Source organism: Equus caballus, chromosome 10 (assembly GCF_041296265.1).
Source record: "Equus caballus isolate H_3958 breed thoroughbred chromosome 10, TB-T2T, whole genome shotgun sequence".
Taxonomy (NCBI): Eukaryota; Metazoa; Chordata; class Mammalia; order Perissodactyla; family Equidae; genus Equus; species Equus caballus.
Genome location: NC_091693.1, coordinates 68,931,983 through 68,953,572, shown reverse-complemented (window position 1 = coordinate 68,953,572; position 21,590 = coordinate 68,931,983). Strand labels below are relative to the sequence as shown.

Here is a 21,590-nt window from a genome sequence, read left to right as displayed (position 1 = left end):
ACGCCGAGGAGCAGCCAGAAATGTGAACAGCTGTTCTCAGCAAATGGGAGGTTACCCAAGCCGCAAGATAAATAAGCGTGGTTATTTTTCCACTTTAAAAATAGTTATTCTGTTCTTTTTCGAGACTGTAAGAACACTATAGTGAAGCAGTATATATTGAGCACTGACTATATGGCAACGTGTGTTTATGCTTTACTTATACTATTTCACTTACTATTCATAATAACTCAGCGAGAGGCATCATTACCCGCATTTTACAGAGGAGGAAATTAACATTCAGAGAGACTAAGTTATGTGTCAAGCTCTCAGAACTTTTGCAAACAGACAAGATTTGCACTTTATTTTATTTCATACAAAAGCCATACTTCTGTATATTATGCTGTATGGCCTCAAAAATAAAAATAGTATCTGCAGAAATAAGATGAGTTGGGAGCATATATTTAATCAAAAATAAAAAGTCCATAGGTTTTAGACAAATGCATTCTTACCCCACTGCTCAGACCTCTCATAGAACCTGAACATCGCCTGGTGAGCAGGGAGAAGGGGCCCTGGATCAAACAAAAAGTGTGTGACTGATAGTTAATGAAGAGCAGGACATAAGCCTTCAGAAAACAAATGTGAACAGTTTTCGTGTACCAAAGAGGCCTATATCTGAAGTCAGAATATGATGGCTACATTTATTATTAGTAGTAATTATTATTACTTAAAGTTCTTTTAAAGGGAGCGTGGGATAGGACCATTGAGTATCATTTTCTCCTCTTCCGTGTCTGGCCTTCTTGTCTCCCAATGTAGGTCTCTCGAAGAAGCAACTGAACCAAATATATGTTTTTAAGTTCTTTCACTTAATTTAGCAGGTTAACCAGTCTATGTGGAAGAAGATGATCATAATTTAGCTTACTGGTTCATTGCAATACTGTTTTTATATCTTAAAATGAAAACATTACAAATACTTTGGGTTATATGAAAACTTTTTGCTTCCTCTAGTTTTGGCATTTTTGTATCATACCATTTGATCCTTTAAAATCAATCACCGTAGCATCAGATTTACCTGGGTGCTAGCAGTCCTTTTACCAGGTACTCATTATCAAATTTATGTGACAATACTTATCTCACGGGATTATAGTGAAGATGAAGTTAAATGAGATAATTTATGCAAACTTTTTGGCACGTGGTGGTACTCAAAATATGGGAATGCCATCTCCCCTACCTCTGCAGCTGTGAAAGATAGTTTAGGAATCAGTGAGAGTGGGGTTCAAACTGGTTCACCTTTTTATGAACTGTGTGACCTTGGGCCAATGTCCTAGTCTCTCTGAATCTCCCTTTTTTCTTCTGTCAAAAGGAAATAATAGTGCTATTTTGCAGGAATGCTCTGAGGCTTACAAGTAAGGTATGCAAAGTATCTGACACACGGTAAGTGCAAAATAAATGGCAGTTTTGTTTATCCTCAGATAAAATGCTTTTTGTCCTATAAAATATAGCTAACAATGAGGTTTTATGAAAATGTTTTTTTGCATGATTGTGGATGATTTCAAACACCTAGAAACTTACTTGGGTGTCATTTTATAGTTGTCCCATCCAATCCTCTTTAAGCCATGTTTGAGTCTCATGGGAATGTTTAAAGTTTCATTATGAAGCCAATGTAAGCAAAGGTATTTATCAGCCATAGTGACCAGTGACTCATCCACTGGGGTACCCCAGCATAACTGTAGGCCAACTTCGCCCTGAAGTCTTGGAAAGGTTACATGACTCAGATGGATGTAGTAGGCATGAGATTACAGGCCAGGAGGAAGAGGTCAGGGCTGTGGCAGTATATTTGACAGGCTCATACACTGCAAGCCTTGTTCCGGGCCCCTTACAAAGCACCTCTTTAGGACGAAAACAAGATGTTCTTTGTAAATAAAAGTTCATGCATTTGAGTAATGAAGTCATTTTCCAGCACTGCAGTGAACGATACTCTTCTCCCAAGCCCTCTGGGTGAAGACTGACGGGAGGAAGAGGGGCGGCCAGCCAGTGTCAAGAGAAGATATTCGTACAAAGAGTACAGCACCCCACCTCTAGAAAATGAGAGACCTTGCTCAAAAGAGTGGATGCCCTCCTCCTCTGTCATCTGAGATCATCTACTTCTGGCCCGCCCCTAGAATCCCTTTTCCTCCCACTTCCCTGCAAACTAGCTGGGACCACATAAAAGATCTATATAAATATAGCTAAGACATCCGGCACCTTGGCGAAATAAATAAGAGATGTAAGGAAGCAATCACAAAAGCTGAATATTCATCTGGGGCCCTTGGAGGGGCTCCAAACTGAGAGGGGAGGGGAGGCCGCAAGGAAGGGTTGGCCTCGTGTCTGAAAGGCCAACTTGGAGTGGGAGGGTCTGGAAGTGGAAGGTAAAAAGGGAGTGGTGAGAATGGGCGTGGGAAGGAAGCCAGGACAGCGCAGCCCTCAGTCCCGACGCGCCCGGGACAGGAGGTGGCCGGTGCTCGCGGGGCTCGCCCCAACCCAGTCTGTCTTTTGATGCTCAGCGTTAAGCTCCATCCTCTCTACTGTCTTCAGCCAGTGCCTCTGGGGAGAAAGAGAGAAAGTGAACAGAGAGGGAAGAAAGTAAGAGGAGAGAGAGAAAGAGAGAGAGAGTCACTCGCCTACTCTCTCACTCTCCCTGTTTTTATTAAGTTGCTCGTTGGGCTGCCTTGAGTTCCCACATCTGGAAACTGCAGACGCAGAGAAGCTCAAATAAACGAGGCCCCGCCGCATCACTGACCGACAAGGACAGACAGTGGCCGAGCCCTTGGGAGAGCCCTGTTGGATGTCCGCGGAGAGATGGCTTTGAGCTCAGCCTGGCGCTCAGTCCTGCCTCTGTGGCTCCTCTGGGGCGCTGCCTGGTCCGGCGCGGCGTCCGGAGACGACGCCGCTTTGGCTTTTGACATTGAAGGGAGCTCAGCGGTCGGCAGACCAGACCCGCCTGAGACAAGCGAGCCCCGCGTGGCTCCCGGAAGGCTGCCGCCTGCTGCCGCCGAGGTACGATGTTCCTGCTATTGTCACCCTGCTGGGGCACCTGCGCCCCGCGGGCTGCGTGTGCCATGCTCGTGTCCCTCTCTCTCCCCTCCTCTTTTTCTCTGTCTTCCTTGAGAGTTTCATCCGGACCACATCAGTTCAGAAACTTGAAATAAAAAGTTGTTCTTTGTAAGTTGGATTTGACGTTGTTAGCAGAGAGTTGAAGCTTTGGAACGTGTCACTGTTCAAACTAGCAAAAGTGCATGTGTTCTGTGCCCTCTGCGTGGGTGCTAGACTCATCTGGAGCTGCAGTGGCAGGTCTGTGACTCTCTGCCACTTGTATGTCCCAGTAGGGTCATCTTTGTCAAGCCACAGCACTTAATGTGTGTGCTCTGTCCCTGGCTTCCTGCTCCTCGGTGATGTTAGGACAGTGGGAACAGTACTGCGGGACCAATCCTTTTGTCACAAATTAAACAGAAAGTCCTCTGCAGTAGGGGAGAGTGCGGGGGTGGGTGAGGGCCATGGGGCTCTAAAGAAGCTGTTAGGACACTGCAGAGCAGATGCCTTAAATAGACACGAGTCACTATATTCCAGAAACAAGAAGTGATGATGAAAGTCAAGCCTCATCCCAAAAGTATAAATGATCAGGAAATGCTATTGATGATATATTTATTCATAGCCATTATGTTGAAAGTGTAGCCAAAGTGTAGAAAGTGGGTAAAGGAGGATGAATCCAGAGTGAGTGATTTAAGAGCCCCCTGGACCGAGACGGACAACAGCATGTCCAGCGCGTGGGAGATGCTAAGCAGGAGGAAAGTGAAGTCACCTAAGTTCATGGGAAAGGAAGGAGCTGTTGACCTAACAACACACACACACACACACACGCGCACACGCACACACACACACCCCTAAAGCTATGGTTACAGCAACTATAGAAGCAAAGCAGTACGTGGATTGACACCATTTCTGACAGCATGAAGTCTGGATTATTGCTGCTGATTCTACTAACTGTTAGTATAACTGTGGTTATTCATTATTACTGATAAAATAAGGTTCTTGAAGATGTTCCTTCTCCGGGGGTGAGCCCTACCCATGCCCCAAAAAAGGAGGAGGATGGGTAGGGCCAGAGCACCCCAACCCCGCATTATGGTGCAAAATGTGACCTCCAGGAGAAAGAGAGGGCACGGCTTCTGGTCGACCTCATGCTCAGAACACGAGGAGAAGCCAGACCAGGAAAGGCTCCACACTATGGGAAGGCCTGGCTTCTCCACAGGCTTGGAATTAACCCCTAGGAAGCATTAGGTCCACCTGTTGCCTTGAGCATGGAAAGTCCCTGAATGAAATGCTTCACTTAAGGATAGAGTTGCCAGATAAAATACAAGATGCCCAATTAAACTGGAATCTCAGGTAAACAACAAGTAAATTTTTGGTTCTGTCTCTGCTATTGCATGGGATATATTTATACTAAAAATTTATTCGTTGTTTATCTGAAATTTAAGTTTATCTTGGCATCCTTTATTTTTATCTGCTAATTCTAAAAAGATAAGCACATGTAAGTTTTTGTAACTCTCATCCCATAAAAAATGAGAAAATAATTATTTGATTTTTAGGGGACCTTAAATTTATTGTGGAGACCTTGAGCAATTTCTCATAAACTCATATCTTCCATGAAATAATAGAAGGTGTCACAGCAGTGTTTTAGATTGCAGGCTTTGCAGTCTGATGGTTCCAAGTTCAAATTTCAGCTTACCTGCCCCTTACCTTGGGCAAATTACAGATGCTCAAATTGCAGATAAAGAAACTGAACCTTAGAGAAGTTATTGGTGTCATGTCATACAGTTATCTTGATGAAATTAGGTAAAATATATAGAAAGAGAGTGCTTAACAGTGTCTGACATAGTATAAATGCTTTATACATGCTAAGTGCTATTATTATGATTATAAAATACATGGATGATTGAATTAAAAGAAACCTTTATTGGGGAATACTTCTCAGAACTTTCTTTTTATGGTGCTATTTTACTTAACATTGCTATATCTCTGTCTCTGTCCTTCCCACCAGAAAGAGTGTCCCATAGTGGGTTAAATTTGTAATACTGTCAGAGTCTAATAGGTTCAGAATGTCAGTTGAGGCTTTTGGTTTAGGGAAACAGAAAGAAGCTATTAGTCATTCCAGGAGGGTCAAAGTATATGATGTAGAAAGGGTGGGATTGGGGTAATTGTGTTCCCACCGCATAGTTTCACATGAGGCCTCCAGTGAGCCTGTGGTCCCACGGCGATCCCAACCTCCTGCCATGTGGGTTTCCCATGCTCTTCATAGCCAGTAAGGAGACCTTAAACCAAATACATTCCAGAGGTTTAATAACATGGTACAACCACCCTAGTGAATTGGTTCAGGAGATTATATTTACATCTAGAGAGGGAGAAAGAGACCATGGACACATAAATTATTTGTGGGAGGTTCAAGATGTGGATGGGAAGATATTCTAAAATTACATTCATTTTATTTGAATTGGATTTATATGAATGGTTATTTATTCCCCAATTCTCCTTCAAAGGGAACGGGGATGAATACTAAGGCAAGCACGGAGCAGTGGGAGGCGCTTGGCTGAGAGCCTCCCTAAGGTTCCCTTGAGCTCCTCCATAGCAGGGCTTGTGTCCTCTCACCCCTGCATCCTCCGCCCTCAACACGGATGCCAGCACACTGTAGTGCACAGTGTGAGTGAAGGGAACAAGTACATGAAATATGCACTGAATACGAGGATGGAGAGTGCTGGGTGACCAAGAAGAAAGGCCAAGCGAGTAACCCTGTGCTAATTGGAAGGATTTTCCCACCTTCTGCTTTTTTACAAGCAATTTAGGAGTCCATTGTTGCTGAGTTGATGGTGAGAGCAATGATCCTCAGTAGATGGATGTGGGCGAAGGGGAGACCTTTTTAAAGACGCTTATAAGATCTTTAAACGTATATTCAGTCTTCTAATATTTCATATTTAGGAAAAGAAAGTCTTAATTTCATCGTAGACTCTATAGCAAGTGAAACTAGGCAAAAGTCTTCTTGACCAGTATGGATATGCAAAAGAACTGGAGGTGGTGCAGGGTGAAGACAGGAACAGTCCCCAAGAAAGGGTACCGGAGTGTCCTTGGGAGGAGAGACTTCTTGTCTATCAAAAAGAAGCAGGGGTTAATAAGGTCAAGAACACTAGGTTACAGGTTGACACCACGTGGCTGGAAAGATACCACACGGAGACTCAGAAGGGAGTGGGGGCTCTGCTGGAAGGACGAAGGGGGAGGCGGGGGAGGGTAACAGGGCTGTCACTGCCTTTGGTAGATAATCGAGGAAATAAGAGAAATAATTGACAATATTGAGCAAAATTCTCTGAGGGGAAACAGGAATTTATCTTCTGGTAACCTGACTGGGTTTTGCTGTTGTTGTTAGCTTCCCTCCTAGAAAATCAGCACCCCACGAGCCACGTGTGCAAATGTACCCCACACTGGACAAACTTACTTGCTAAAAACTTGCAGTATGAGCTAGGTGAATTCTGAGGGACTTTTCCTCCAGACTTTTCACTGTTGATATGCAATCCCATGCTCCAACACATAATTAGGCTCCCTGCCACTAAAGGATTGCAAAATCTTTATTAAAAGACAGTTTAGATCTCTTTCACTATCTGCTTCCCTTTTCCTTTCTTGGTCCCCTTACTTTGATAAAGGTCCTGTAGAATCACATTAGGATCTCTAGTCACTGGCCTAGGCCATCAAATCCCCCACATATGGTCATTATTTCATTCACTTCATATTCATCCAATGAGCAGGTTTGGAGCCTTACCATGTATGGAACAATAAAACAGGCACCAGGAGGGACAAAAAGAAGCCAGAGTCACATCCCTACCCTCAGAAAGTAAGCAGTCTAAGAAAGAAAAACATATACACAGCCGCTACGTAAAGCAGAATGAATGTTCTGTGAGAGTGGCTACAAGCTAAGTGGCATGGGGGTAATGTGGAAAAAGTATTACTCCTGAGCTAGGCCAGTAGGGCACAATCACCCACTCACCAAACACCAAAGAAAGTTCCTGGAAACATGTTTTAGCAGAACTGGAATATAGTAGCAGTAGTAGTAAGAATAATAGCATAGCTTATGGCTAATACTCATTGAGAATTTACCATGTCCCAGACCCTGTTCTAAGCACTTTCCATGAGTTATTTTCTTTAACCCTCGTGACAACTCAATAAGACCAGTACAGTTATTATCTCACTTTGTAAACGTGGAAACTGAGGCACAGAGCATTTACCCGGGCACCCTGCCTGGTAAGTGGCACAGCTAGGAAGGAGTTTATAAAAGTAATTCAACTATGCAGGTGTATCTAGGAAAACGTGGTTAGGTAAATAGAACTATCTGTAGGCATAATTTCAGTCGAAGTTTTGGGGATTTCTTAAAATGAAAATACATAAAATGCCATTCAAAGCCCATTTATGCAGTGCTTGCTAGATGAGTAGCATAAGTTGCATAAAATCTTAGGATTGCCAAAGAATTGAGATAACTTTTCTTCCCTGCTCAGTCTAATAACTACTTTTTAAACTACTCATATAAGAAAAAATTAAGACTTAATTGACTTCTACTATGTCCCATGAACCTACATGTATTGTGTTATTCAATACTTACTCAATGGTGAAAATTATGCCCATTTTACAGATGAGCAAATTGGTGTTTGGGTATAGTAAGTACCTTGCCCAAAGTTTCCAAATTCCATTCTCTTTTCCCAACATATCACTGGGTCTCCCTGACAGAGTTCTTTTTTTTGTTGTTGTTAACTGTAGTGTTTTCTTGTATCCTGTTTTCCTTTTACAAGCATATTCTAGTATGTCTCTTCTACATGGAGCTACGGCCTATGTTAGAAGCTTTTGATTTGGATTAATAGGTGGAGAATTCAAAACAGCACCACCGACAGGAGTACATGGCCTATCTTACAGAATTTATTATAAAGTTTGTGGAAATAAAGAACTCCATTTGCTCTAGTTCCAGAGTTCTCTGATTTAACCAGAAGCTTTTTTTTAATTATTATTGTGGTGAAATATACATAACATAAAATTTACCACTTTAATCATTTTTGAGTGGCATTGGGTACATTCACATTGTTATGCAACCATCCAACTCCACACTTTTTTCATCTTCTGAAACTGAAACTCAGTACCCATTAAACAGTAACTCCTCATTACCCCCTGGCCCCTGGCCCTGGCTGCTACCATTCTACCTTCTGTTTCTATGAATTTGACTACTCTGGGTACCTCATAAAAGTGGGTTTACGATCTTCCTCTTTTTGTGCCTAGCTTATTTCACTCAGGATAAAGTCTTCGAGGTTCGTCCGTATTGTAGCATGTGTCCAAATTTCATTCTTCTTCAAGGCTGAGTAATATTCTATTGTATGTATATATCACATTTTGTTTATCCATTTATCTGTCAATGGACATTTGGGTTGTTTCCACCTTTTGGCTACTGTGACTAGTGCTGCTGTAAACATTGGTGTACATACCTGTTTGAGTCCCTGCTTTCAGTTCTTTTGGGTGTATACCCAGAAGTGGAAATGCTGATCACATGGGACACAGAAAGTTTTAAAACTCAGATTCTTATAGAGGCCAAGCAAAAAATAACCAGGCCGTGAAAGGAACACACCCTGTGAGTAGAGGGACAGCCACCACTCGGTGTTGCCGGGTCTATTTTCTCAAGAGAAGACAGAATCTGGATTCTTAAGTGATATTGCTGACTCAATTTTTTTAATACCCTGTGGAAAGTATATCTGATGGCCCGATTCATCCCAAGGGCTGTTTGTTTACACTCTCTGTTTTACAGCATTTGAAATGTACCTTCCATCAAAGGCACAATGTGGGCATCTCGCCAGACAGACGTGCTCTGAATCCAGCTCCACTACTTTCTAGCTGTTTGACTCTGAGCAAATTAGTTCATCTTTCAGAGGCTCAGTTTGTTTGATCATAAAATGAATAGAAATGCATTTGCTTTGCAAGATTGTTGTGAAATTTAAGTGAAATAATATATGTAAATTGCCTAACTCAAAGTCTGCCCTCAGTTCTCTCTCTCTTCTGCAAGTTAAGATTTCTAAAATCAGTTTATTTTTATCCAAATTTTTGCTTATTCTATAAATTGGATTACTTTCAACTTTTGCTTATAAATTTGCTGATTGTCCAACACTGGAGAGAAAGGAGACTGTAGTTCAGCTTTTATAATCATTGTATCCCTAATGGTTCTTTACACATAGCCTTTCCCCTGCAATAGGGTGATCTGAGCCATTAAGAGAAATGAACGAGTTTTTCTAAATCCCCGAAAAGCTGAACCAAAAACCGAACACCTTTGATACGACAAGGACTATAACCTCTTTTTTTCTTTAACAAGTAAATTCCTAGATCTGATTTGTCATAGTTTCTTGCAGTATCTAATGCCAAAAACACTCCTCTCCTTTAGGGTTTTTCCTTGCTCAAGGTAACCATATAAATATAATGATAGCCAGACATAATTTTGAGAGATTTAATTGATTAGAAACCATTAAAATCAGATTGCCAGTTCATACTTTGAGTTCCAAAACTCAGCATTTCCAAACGATTAGTTATTTGTTTTCTAAAACAAGTACATCTGCTAGTTCGTTGAGATATAGTAACCACATAGAAGAATATTTAAATATTGATTCCAGCACTTGCCAATGAGTAGCATTCTTTTTCAACTGTTTTTCTTTTCTGCTCCTAATGTGGTAACGTTAAAGTCTGGGAAATGGTTTACTAAAGGGAAGTTTAACCACAGATGTTTGTAATTCCAACTTAAGTTTCCCATCAAAGTCTTAATGAAATTCAGCTGCCAGCAGTTCGGCTCTGAATCCGAGTCTTTTTACCATGAGAAACTTGGGGAAAACAGCATTCCGAGGCTGAAGGCTAATGGGAAAGTGTCCATATTCAAGCCCAAATCCTCTGCATAAAGAAAAAAAATACATAAAGAAACAAATTCCATTTAAAAAAAAAAGAGAGGGCTGGTCAGATGTATTTTGGGTAATATGCAATATGACTCTCTTTTCACTTCCAGGACTTTCTTAGTTGGTGTGTTATATTTTGGTGGAAGCTAGAAACTTATTGTTTACCTAAATGGAGTGAAGCATCTACACTTATGACTCCATGAGAAGTGATGAGTTGGAGGATTCCCATAACCTTAACAGCTGCGTTAGCACAAGTCTCTTTCAGACTGGACCAGTAATCCACGCTTTATACTACAGCTAAAAGGACCCTGGAGCACAGTGCAGACTTTGTGTATTACTATTTATTTTGCAGTTATGCCCTCCATTAGATGGAGTGGCATGAATACTTTGAAGGAAATCAGGAAGTCTAGAGATCAAAGACTCTTCACTAAAACTCGCCTCAGACATGACTGTTCCATGCAATACTGTTGTCTAGTTACAAAGTGAATTGCAACATGGCATACTCAACCAAGCAGCTCTGTGAAGCCAAATGTCGGCCCCAGAGGAATGCATAATATAGACAGCAGCAGAAGGCAAGAGAAATGTCTAGTGAGCAGGGCATGCTAGGGCTGTAGAGCCATCTAGAATCACAGCACAGAGCCAGTGTGCAAATTCAGGGTCTTGGGCTTAAAATTGCAGGCAGCCTCTTCTTCCACAGTGAGCTATTCCACAGTGCCTTTCAAGCTTCCCGGCCACATTGTGTGTTTCCCCTTGATGAATGGTGATACAGCTTGACAAGCTCAGAGCACCCTAATGTAACCCTTCTTCCTGCAGAGCTGCCATGACTGGGCGCAGCAGGGGGTTCTGTCATCTGTGGTTCTGTCGCTCCCCAGGTCACAGCTGAGGTGCTAAATGCCTATTATTTGGAGATTGAACAGAATCAATGCCTGCAGATGGGCCAGTGTTTCTTCGTGGTGCATGAATAATTGCCTCATTCTATATGTTCCCTCGGCATTGTTGTCTGTCACGATCAATGCCAAGAGACAGCCTGAAATTCCTTTCATAAGAGACAAGCCCCGGAGCCTGTACTGCCACACAGAATTCTCTCTACCACAGCATAAAGGAGACCTGTTTGAATGCAGAGCCAGCGGGTGGTTATTATTGGATGCGTAACGTTATTGTACCTTGCAGAGTGAACCATAAAATCAAGGGAATCATAGAATGTTAGATCTAGAATGGGGGTTTAGAGATTCAGCCCTCTCATCTTGTAGGTGAGGGAACTGAGTTGGTGGCGGGGGTGCGGGGGGAGTGAGGGGGCTGCCCTAAGGACACAAACGTCATTAGCGGCAGCCCCAGAAAGCGCCTTCTGACTTCCAGCCTTATGTTTTTCAAATTGTTTCAGTGGACTTATTCATCCTCAACTGTAGAACTGGGGATCCTTAAGTGCGTTTATCTATACATCTCTTAGAGGAAAATCGTTTACTTCTAATTACTGTTGTAATCACTGCAGAAAATATTTCGGTCAGCGATGGCCGCACATAGAACAGTGGTCCCATAAGATTAGTACCATAGAGCCTAGGTGTGCAGTAGGCTACATCTAGGTTTGCATAAGTCAAAATTGCCTAACGATGCATTTCTCAGAACATATCCCCATCGTTAAGCAACGCATGACTGTGTTCACTTTACTGTTTATTGTTTCTATTTATCCGTAAGTTAGGTGATCAATCAGAGAGCCTCAAAGAATTGTGCAGAGTGAGACAAGCACTGGACTGTGAGTCTTCAACTAACTCTTCTGGTTCTTGGCCATGACGCTAACAACCCAATCGCTGTTACCAGTTAAAGGAACCTGGGCAAGTCCCTTCACCTCCAGGGGCCTCAGTTTCTACGCTTGAAAAAACAAAACCAAGGTTACTTCCAGCAACAAAGTTCTATAATTGTCTAACAAATAGGTTAACATTTATACTAGTTAAAGGGAAGCTGGCTTAAGGAACAGAATCACACAGTCACAGTTGCTGTCTAAGTTAGAACCCTAAGATTTAGGAGCACAGATCCTGAGGGAAACACAGGGTGCTGATCTGATGGAGGGGTGAGGGTGGTGGTGTAACGCTGTCCTTTTCCTTGCTTCCTTGCAACTGGGGCACAGGGCTGAGGATGGTCTGCAGAACAGAACACTGGCCCCACCATAGACTGAGCCTTTCCAAGATGACACACCAAGGGGGCTTCCCAGACAGCACTAGCTGCAGACACCTACGTGTGTCCAATGAATGTCAACGGTCTCCTACACCAGGGTTCCCGGGTCTACCGTCTGCCCTATCCAGACCCTTCAGGATGGCCCTAAACACGAAGCTCCACAAAGAGAAACAGGAAGGATAACAGTGAAAGTGGTAAGGGACATGAGGAATTACTGAGAGAAGTCTCCTGTCAGTGTGCCTCGTAAGAGGTAATGGCACATGACGGAAGGACCAGAGAGGAGAATGTATTTTTACTCCATGCAAAAGGAAGGGAAAGACAGTGATGGATTATTGATTCATTATAAACATGAACTGAAATTACTGTGTTATAATACACACAATACAGCTGTCAACTGAGTCTTCATGATAAGGTAAAGAGGAAGCCTAATTTGATAACCCGCTCTACATCGGGCAGGATGCAACATTTAGAAGCAAATATTTTCAAAGACCTTTCTGGAAGTCAGAATTGTCAGTGTGTGAGGAAACCTGCCCTGGTTCGTGAACGCCTTGATCTTTGCTGGCTGTGGGGAAGGGCATCTAAATCATCATGACTCAAAGTGTGGCCCAAGGACGGCAGCATCAGCACCAGAAGGGCACATGCTAGAGATGCAGATTCTCAGGTCCCGCCCCAGCACAGAATCTGCATTTGGACCAGATCCCCAGGTTGCCCACCTGCACTTAGAAGTATGAGAAGCTCTAACTTCTAACATGCAGCTGGGCTGGAATTTTGAATGGATGTAGGGGAAATTGAGAACCCAGAAAAGGAGGTTTTTTTGATATAATTACAGGGAGGTCTAAAATATAAAACCAAATCATGGCTGTGTGAGGCTGGTGACAGCCCTCACAGGCCCACACAGGTACTAGCCCCCGGCCTGAAAAGGTGCACTTTAGAATAAAAAACAAGCTTCAAAGCAAACTGCTACTCCGAGGCCTCTGAAGGAGCTAAGGAGTAGGGTCGCTTCCTGAAACCATGGCCCACACGTTGCAGGTGTTCAGGAAGGGGCTTTTGAGGAGAGACATGAGATGCTAGGGGAGGTTTCCTATTCCCGCCTACTCCCCAGCATCTGTATCCTAGAAAGAGGATCACTCACAAATAGGGTGTCGCTCGGACTCTTCCAGAAATAGTGAGACAGTAATGCTGCTCTTGCTAACAAGGAAGCTTTCTGAATCAGGATAATGTGTCTTCAGGGAGTGGAGAGTGTGGTCTGTGTCCCAGACTAGAAAGATCATGTTGAGAGATATGGAAGAGCTTGTTCCCCAAAGTGAAAATCCCCAAGGCTAGTCCTCAAGCTGGTACCTTTCAGGAGGGATTGAGATCTGCAGGAAAGCACTCTTGAGTCAGGGTCTGTGCCTCCTCCTGCATCAGAGGGGGCATCCCCATTCTCCTGGCAGACTCCAGCTCTCCTCCTTGTGGCTTCAGCCCTCAGAGGGCCCCTTGGTATTTTATAACAGCCTTAGAGGACAGCCACCCTTGAACCCATTCAGGAGAGCTAACCGGCTGATTTCCGAAGATACTTTTCACTTTATTTCCTAAGCACATGATTAGCACTTGCTGTGTCCTAGGCATTGTTCTAAGCACTTTATGAGTAATATTGATTCACTTGTTCCTTATCACATAATGAGGAAGGCACTACTATTAGCATCATTTTACAGATGAGGAAACTGAGTCACATAGAAGTTGAGAAACTTATACAAGGTCACAGTTTAGAAAATCTGGCTCCAAGCTCTTAATCTTTGTCCTATAATGAGCCTCGAACATCTACGTTTCTAAATCTCAAAGTACGTTACAATAGCTCAGCTAACAAGGGTCCCCAGCATCACCCGGGAATGCCAGAGTGGTCTTGGTTCATGAGTCTATAAAGAACATTTAAATTAGTGATATGTTTATAGATTGACTTTGTTTTTAACCTTATAGATTAAATGAAGTCTATCATCTTGGTAATAATGGGAGGTTCTCCTTTAGACATCATATGAATACAAATTGACATAATGTCTGAATGTACATGTATTCATGTATCTCCAACTATGCTAAACATTAGTCATATCAGTGGAATCCTGAGTCTGTTTTAGGGACCTACAACTTCAAAGAACTTGATGGAAGGATAAGGAAAGAACTTGAAATGTAGTAAAAGCAGGACCTCAGGGGAAATGATCAAAGTATGTCAATCATAGGAAAACTGAGTGAAGATTTAGAAACAGTTTATCTTTTCAATTTTTTTCTCTATAAATGATGATATAAAAAGAAAGGGAGTTTAGTAACAGAAAAGATTCAGGTCAGACCTAAAATAAACATAGGCTGTTAACTCCTTTCCTAGAAATTTTCAAGCACTACATAAAGCACCATGTCTGAAATAAGTGAGTTATGCGTTCAGCACATGATGATTAAGAGCTGAGTGCTGGAAGCCACAATCCAAGGTGTGATCCTCTCTGAGGCAGACTCAGGGGCTCCGCCTTCCTGGACCAGGAGACTAGCTGTGATGGTCGTCACTGGTGAAGTCCACCATTAACCTGGGAGGAAGAAACGTATTACACTAGTGGTCCCCCCAGTATTCATGCCCAAGAATCTCTAATTTCTCCTATTCCTCTAGCCTCGAGTTTTAAAATATTTCACCTATCATATTCATTTGCTAGGGCTGCTGTAACAAAATACCACAGACTGGGTGGCTGAAACAACACAAATTTATTTTCTCACAGTTCTGGAGGCTAGAAGTCCAAGATCAAGGTACTGGGGTTGGTTTCTGGTGAGAGCTCTCCTCCTGGCCTGTAGATGGCCATCTTCTCTCTGAGTCCTCACATGGCGTTTCTTCTGCGCACGTGCAGAGAGGAAGAGAGATCTCTGGAATCTCTTCCTCTTTTAGAAAGACACCAGTTCTATCAGATTAAGGCCTTACCCTTATGACCTCACTTAACCTTTTTCACCTCCTTATTGGCTTTATCTCCAAAGACAATCAGATGGGAGGTTAGAGCTTCAACTTATGAATTGGGAGGGGGAACATAATTAGGTGCATAACACCTAACAAGTGAAGTGCGTTAAGCAATAACTCATTTTTTAATGAGGCAAAGTAGTTTATAACTGCAAAAGAGAGCTTCTGATAATCAGTGGTATCACTCTGTATTAATTTCAGCCAAAAGCAAAAACAAACACGAAAATTCAGCATTTCATTTTAGTTGCCTATTTTTTCTGAGTACGTCACAATTAATTTTAATTAGATATTTTGAAATATGGAAAATAGTATGTCGGAAAATATTATTGCCACCCTATATTGCCAATCAGGTGTCCAGGGACAATATCTTCATTCTCTTATTTTATAAAAGGTACCTACTACCTCAGCAAGTGCCGTGTCCACTACAAAGATGAATAAAACAGTCAAAGAGATAAAATAAGTACACTAACAGTGTAATACAATTAAATTGGTGTGTTATAAAAACTCTTAGAGGGTTTAGAAGGAAGTTTCACTCCTGGTGGAAAGTTCACAGGTGACTTCATGGGAGAAATACCATTTGAGGTGAATCCGTAAGATTGAGGAAAATCCAAGCTGAGGGGACAGGACTGGTAAAGACATGGGGTTTCTTCTAGAAAGGGATATAGTCCCTCTTGGTGGGACTGGACATCAGGGAGTCATTGAAGATTTCAGAACAGAAAGAGACTCAATGAGAACTGTGCTTCATCAACATTAATCTGGTAACAGGCTATTGGATGGATTGAGCAGTAGACAGCAGAGAGCCAGGAATCAGAGTAACCTATGTCATGCATTGGTAATTGTCCAGGAGAGAGTAAGAAGAGCCTCGATTTGAATGGTGGCTGTAGTCTGGAAAGGAGAGAACAGATGCTAGGGTCACTTGCCATATGCTTGTAGAGCAAGGTTGAGAGGGAAGTCAAAGGTCCTGCTGATGTTTGTAGAAATGTATTGCATCATGGGAAAAAAGTCCCATCAGAGACCTTGTAACATAAGACCTGCTAAATCAGTGGCCTTCAAGCTGAGGCTTCATGGAAATGCCTTGGGCATAACTTGGGATGAGGAAGGCTGGGCAGCAGGAAGTTGGGGCTCTGCCTCCTTCAACCAAAGCATCTTTTTTATGTTTTATAGATGAGTTCCTCATGAGATTTTACTGGGAAAAAAGGGATTTCTCTGCTCTAAAATGTTTGAGAACCAGTATGCTTGGAGCTCCTAAGATGATATTCTAAATTATGACAGGTCTCCAAAGTGTTATCCAAAATCTTGTTCAAATCAGTGCCTCCTAGGCAGCTTCCCAGTGGTGCACACACCTGCCTCAGGGCCAGTCCGTGTTGCTGATCGCACAGAGCTGCTGATGCTTTGAGTGTCTCTGCAGTAGCTCCAGACACGAGCTAGAAATCTCTAAACAATTGGTGCTCTCCTGAGAGATATTTTTATGCTTCCTGTTCCTTGTCTAATGATATTTTTGGCCCTTTCCTAGGAAATTAGGAAATTCCACTTTTGTCTCAGTTATCACCTGGGAGTGCAGAGGAAAACAACAAAGGAGTTCTGGAAAGAGAATAGGGTGGCAGCGGGAAGACCAGATAATTGGTGTCTTTTGATCCTTGTAGGAATGGTCAGATGTTTGCTTGGTTCTTGTTTTTTTAAACCAATTATTCAATTACCATAAACATCATCTTATCCTAAAACCTAAACCACAGTTTCTTACCTGCACCCTGAATGAAAAAGAGCCTTAGTCTTACTGTCCCCTCCCTCAACATGGTGTTACATCCATCTGTCGTCCTTTATCTTCAAAGACCAAAATCCTTCCACTATGAATATTGTGTGTATTAAAAGGGAGAAAATAAATATTAAAAACTGTATTTTATCTTTACTTTTTCATTGGAATAAAAAAAGTGACACTTTAAGCATTTCTAGTGTCATTAAAGCAAGCTGCAGCTTGTTTTATTTTGCTTTATGACATATATGCAGAACACCGAGGAAGGACTGATCTTCCAATGAATAAGGAAAGCTTCCGGTATCTCTCAACCCATAGCTGGAAGAGTTCAGCTTTTTACAAAGCTATTGATAATGAACAAATGTTATTCACAAATGTTATGCCAAAAATTGGAATTTCCAGTGACTACTCACTTAGTCGAAAAATAATGTTAATACCTTAGAAAGCTTCCATGGTTTGCAAGGTCTATTCCTACATGTTTCCACCTTTATCCTTGCAACCATCTTACAGACGAGACAGGCCAGTGGTTATTAATCTAATTTATGAAAACGTGGAGATGTTAAATGATTTACCCAAAGTCTCACAGCATGTAACCTTATTGAGACAGCAGGAAGTTTGGTAGAATTCCAGGCAGTTAGGATGGGAAGAGCCTAGAAATCATGGTGCCATGAATATCATTGAAAGAGAAGGAAACTGGAACCGGAAGTTTAGTCGCTTCCTCAAGGTCACACAGCGGGTTTCCAGAACAGGAACCAGAACCAAGTTTCCTGGCTCTTGGAGCAGTCCCCTTGGCCTGTTTCATCACAGCATGGATGCCATCACCAGAACAAATAATAGGGGTGAGGAACACCTGGTGATCTGTGTACTGGGACATTAAACTGGATCAGACAAGAGCATGTCCTTGTTTACCTTCTTATGTCTTATGTCACAATCTGTGCCTTAGTCCTAAGTAATATAACTACTAAAATATTGTATAAGTTCTCTTGGCCTTTTGGTCATTATATTTATCCTAATTTTGAATTTAATTTATAACCACGTCATTCATGCCTTTTCTTTCATTTCAAGGATTTTTGCTTTGTCTCCATATGGCTATTGACCTCTTAAACTATGCTTTTATCACCTATACTTAAAAAGCTTTCAAGTACAATAAGATTGAAGAATTTCCAGCCAGAGTTTTCTGAGGGTCATACAAAAATAAACTACACATCCTGGATCTTAAAAGGAAGAAAGAAAAAAAGACCTATTTCAAAAATGAACAATGCCCGTTTTGTTTTTAAAACAATTGAAGAACTAATTTTAAAAATCCCCAGACCACATCATGTCTGTTATTCCCCCTGCACGCAGTCATTATTCAGGTTTCCACATGACTTTAAGAAAATTCCCTACCATGTAACAAAAAATTGCAACATGAGAAATTAATGAAGAAAATTAAATGTGTGGTAGCACCAAAGTGGTCCACTCTAACAGTCATACCCCACTGTGACCTTCCCAACCTGCTTTATAGCAATTCTGAGTATGAGCATCTCCACTTTTATTTGTGGAGGTTTCTCACTGATGATTTTAAAGCCAAGTCACTCTACTCTTCTAACAGCAAGGAATATGTAATACCTGTTTCTCAAAGAAAATTCTCAGTAGAACTATAGTTGGTAAAATCCAGGGACTGCCCCATGAATAGCATCTGCTTAGATGTGCCCTGACTCTAATAGAGGATAAGAAATGAGGAGAATTTCAGGGGTTTGCAGCAGCCCCAATGTGGTCAGCAGAATAGGGAGGTCTTCGAGAGGCAGGACATCTCTAACCGGCTGCCCACTCAATGGTTCATTTTCAAAATGGTGGGCACCATCATCCCTTGTTCTATCCCCCCGTCTTTGGAGTGAGGAGGATCCTCAGTATGGGGAGAGCAATACTGTATTTAAGGTGCTATAAATACCTATGTACGGTCAGAGTAATAATCTTCATGAAGGAAGGCTATTACTCTTTGTAAGGTGCTTAAAATCTCTGGGTTTTATTAAAGGGCTGGGCCCTTCCTGCTCTCAAAGAGTATTTGTGATTATGTTGGCAGATGAAGCACATTTTTCCTGTGACCTGTGTTCCGAGACGTGAAATATATCAAAATCTTGAGTGGAAATAAACATTTTGTTGTGCTTTTTTTCTGTAGACCATCTTTTTGTCTGCTCTTCCATTCAGTTATTTGGAAATCTGACAAGCACTGGACTCTTTTTTTCAGTTTTAAGACATTATATCTTCATTTCAGATTATCTAAACTGTTTTGATTTTCCTTTGATTACAATCTCTTTTTTTTCAGTCTGCTCACATAAGCTCATTTTCATCTAGAAAATGTGCTTTCTCCTCAAAGTCATGAGTCAGCATGGATTTCCTTTGAGCTTAGTTCCTGTCATCTAAGAAATTTACAAATTTCAAAAAAGGAAAAAAACTGGAATTGTAGTGGAAACTTTAAATGAGGACAGTTTTTTGCTCGATTTCTGCTGCTCATTGACTGGGCTATTGATAGTAGAGTATTGAAAACCAAGTGCACCAGGTTCTTGCTTTACTCCTTGATAGATTCTAAGATAATTAAATCAATCTTGTAGCTACTCAGAGAGTCACAAAACCAAGTATTTCCACCACCATTCTTTTGCTCATCTCGCTTTGGGAAAAATGCGTTAGAAAACAGAATGAAAGAAGACAAAACGAAAATATTCTCTTCTTATAGTTGAATGACATTCTCCCTATGCATAAGTTATAACTTGGAAATTATCGTCGATTCCAAAGTCCCTAACTTTTAAACCACAGGAGAGTCACTCAGGGGACCCTGGTGACCACAGAGAATTAATGAGGCTTCTAGGCATGCCTAACACTTACTTCAGGGGTTAGGGCGTGCCTCCAATATTGTCTACAATGTGCGCAGAGAGAGTGGTATCTCTGTATGAGTATCCTGTAAGCCAGAAAGTTGCTAAAGGTGTCACATGAGTTTAGTCGCTGATATTAAACTAATCCTTCCAAAGAAGATCCTAGAAAGTAGAAATAAAGCAGGTCCCTCTGGTGCCTTTATTGAAGTAGATTACCAGGAGAGAAGGATGCCTGCTTGAGCAATAAAACGACAGAAAGAATTTGAGTTTGAGTCTCTTTACCTGGTACAAAGTGACTCAAAAATGCCCTATGCTTTCTAGCCGTTCAGCTTCAGTTTTCCTCCTTCTAGAAAAGCCTGCACAAATGCCCCCTCCTCCAAAGAACCATGCTGGACCCCCAGCCCCACCTTTAAAGTAATCTCTCCTTCTTCACCCTCCCAGCATTTCTGTACCTCTCTTATTGTATTATGATTCTTAGCACTTTGTACCATATGTTATAGTAAATTACATGTACACCCTAAATGTCCCCACTAAACTACTGGAGACCAGCAGTATCCATGATTCATCTTGCCTGGTCAGGTGCCCTCAGAAGAATAGGTGCTCAAAAAAATAGTTTATGCATTCCTCAGTTTTTTGTTGAATGTCTGCTTTTCGCCACACCCTAAACCGGGTCCCGGGTAAACAGCAGTCTGTGAAACAGAGAGACAGTGAATCAATGAGCATACCAAATACTGAAGGCCAAAACAGTGCCGAGTTTTCCGTTTGTGGCATGTGTGCCTTCTGACATGATTCTGTCCTATAATTCTGATAAACAAACTAGCGTTCGGCTTGACATCTATAATGAACCGTGGCACTCCTAGGCTATTCATTCCAGGAGCTCTGCACTGTGGACGAGAATGCCTTTTAAGTTAAAAGCTTTGTCTTTCCCACTGTATATGGAAAAATTGACTATGCACTTTCATGGAGGAGGTCTAGCTAAGAAATGTTTATATTGGAACAAGCCCCATCTCTAAATCTGGGCTTGTTGCTGAATGGTATTTTGTTTCCTTGGATCAGGGAAGGGGTCTGGAAACATCTGTAACTAAAGTATTGTTTTAAAATCAGCTCAATTTTTCCCCCTCAAATGACAGATAACAGAATTAGTTTAAATCAAACACTCTCAGCCTTCCCATCCATTTCCTTTCATAAAAGCATATTATTTTGTTGTCATTAAAGTGGAGGTGCATAGAATAGATGTGTGGCTCTCTAAGCATTGTCATCTCCTCTGTGTAATTTTCTTTCACTTTAGTTTGTGTACTTTGTCTTCACTTTTATAAACATGCTATAACGGAATAGCTATCTGGATCACAACAGTTATTTGGGGACAAAATTTAAAAGCTATAAACAGATAATATCAGATTGTAAAGCAATTCCAAAACTATCCTCCAGAATTTTTACTAGAAAGAAATGTGCAGATTGTTTATACCACTTATAAATGTAAAATTGAATGAAATAAAGATTTAAACTAAATTGTATTTTACCAAAATCACAAAATGAAATCTTAGGGGAGGGAAGTTGCAGAGAAAAATCATAGGAAATAATCTCAAATAACATGAAAATGGTGGAAATTCTGTATCATTTTGAATATCATTCATGTGCTAAAAAGAAAAGAAGTAGCTTATGGACAATTCATGATATTGTAGTTAAAATTTTGTTACTATAGCTTTACCACTTGTTGGGAAAGGTTTTTTATTTGTTTTTTTAATTAGCTCCTCAAATTAAGGACCTAAATGTTCAGGATGGTAACACATCTGTGTTGCTTTCTGTAAGCAGTTGGTGTTTGATGTATTTGTTTATTTATGAACTGTTTGAAAATGGCCATCATCAGAGTCCCTGAACAGACTACCACTTGAAATACT

At 41.4% G+C, this 21,590-nt stretch overlaps 1 protein-coding gene across 2 annotated transcripts in view; it reads left to right on the top strand.

The window, feature by feature from the left end:
- Positions 1-1,928: 1,928 nt before the first annotated feature.
- Positions 1,929-21,590, top strand: part of LAMA4 (laminin subunit alpha 4) — a 135,368-nt gene continuing 115,706 nt past the window's right edge. The window contains exon 1 of one of the 2 annotated variants that reach the window (XM_001916277.5): positions 1,929-3,012. In XM_001916277.5, coding sequence (XP_001916312.3) covers positions 2,815-3,012 — 198 coding nt within the window. In that variant the 5' untranslated portion in view covers positions 1,929-2,814. The remainder of the gene's footprint in view (positions 3,013-21,590) is intronic. The other variant, XM_005596885.4, reaches the window with a different exon arrangement.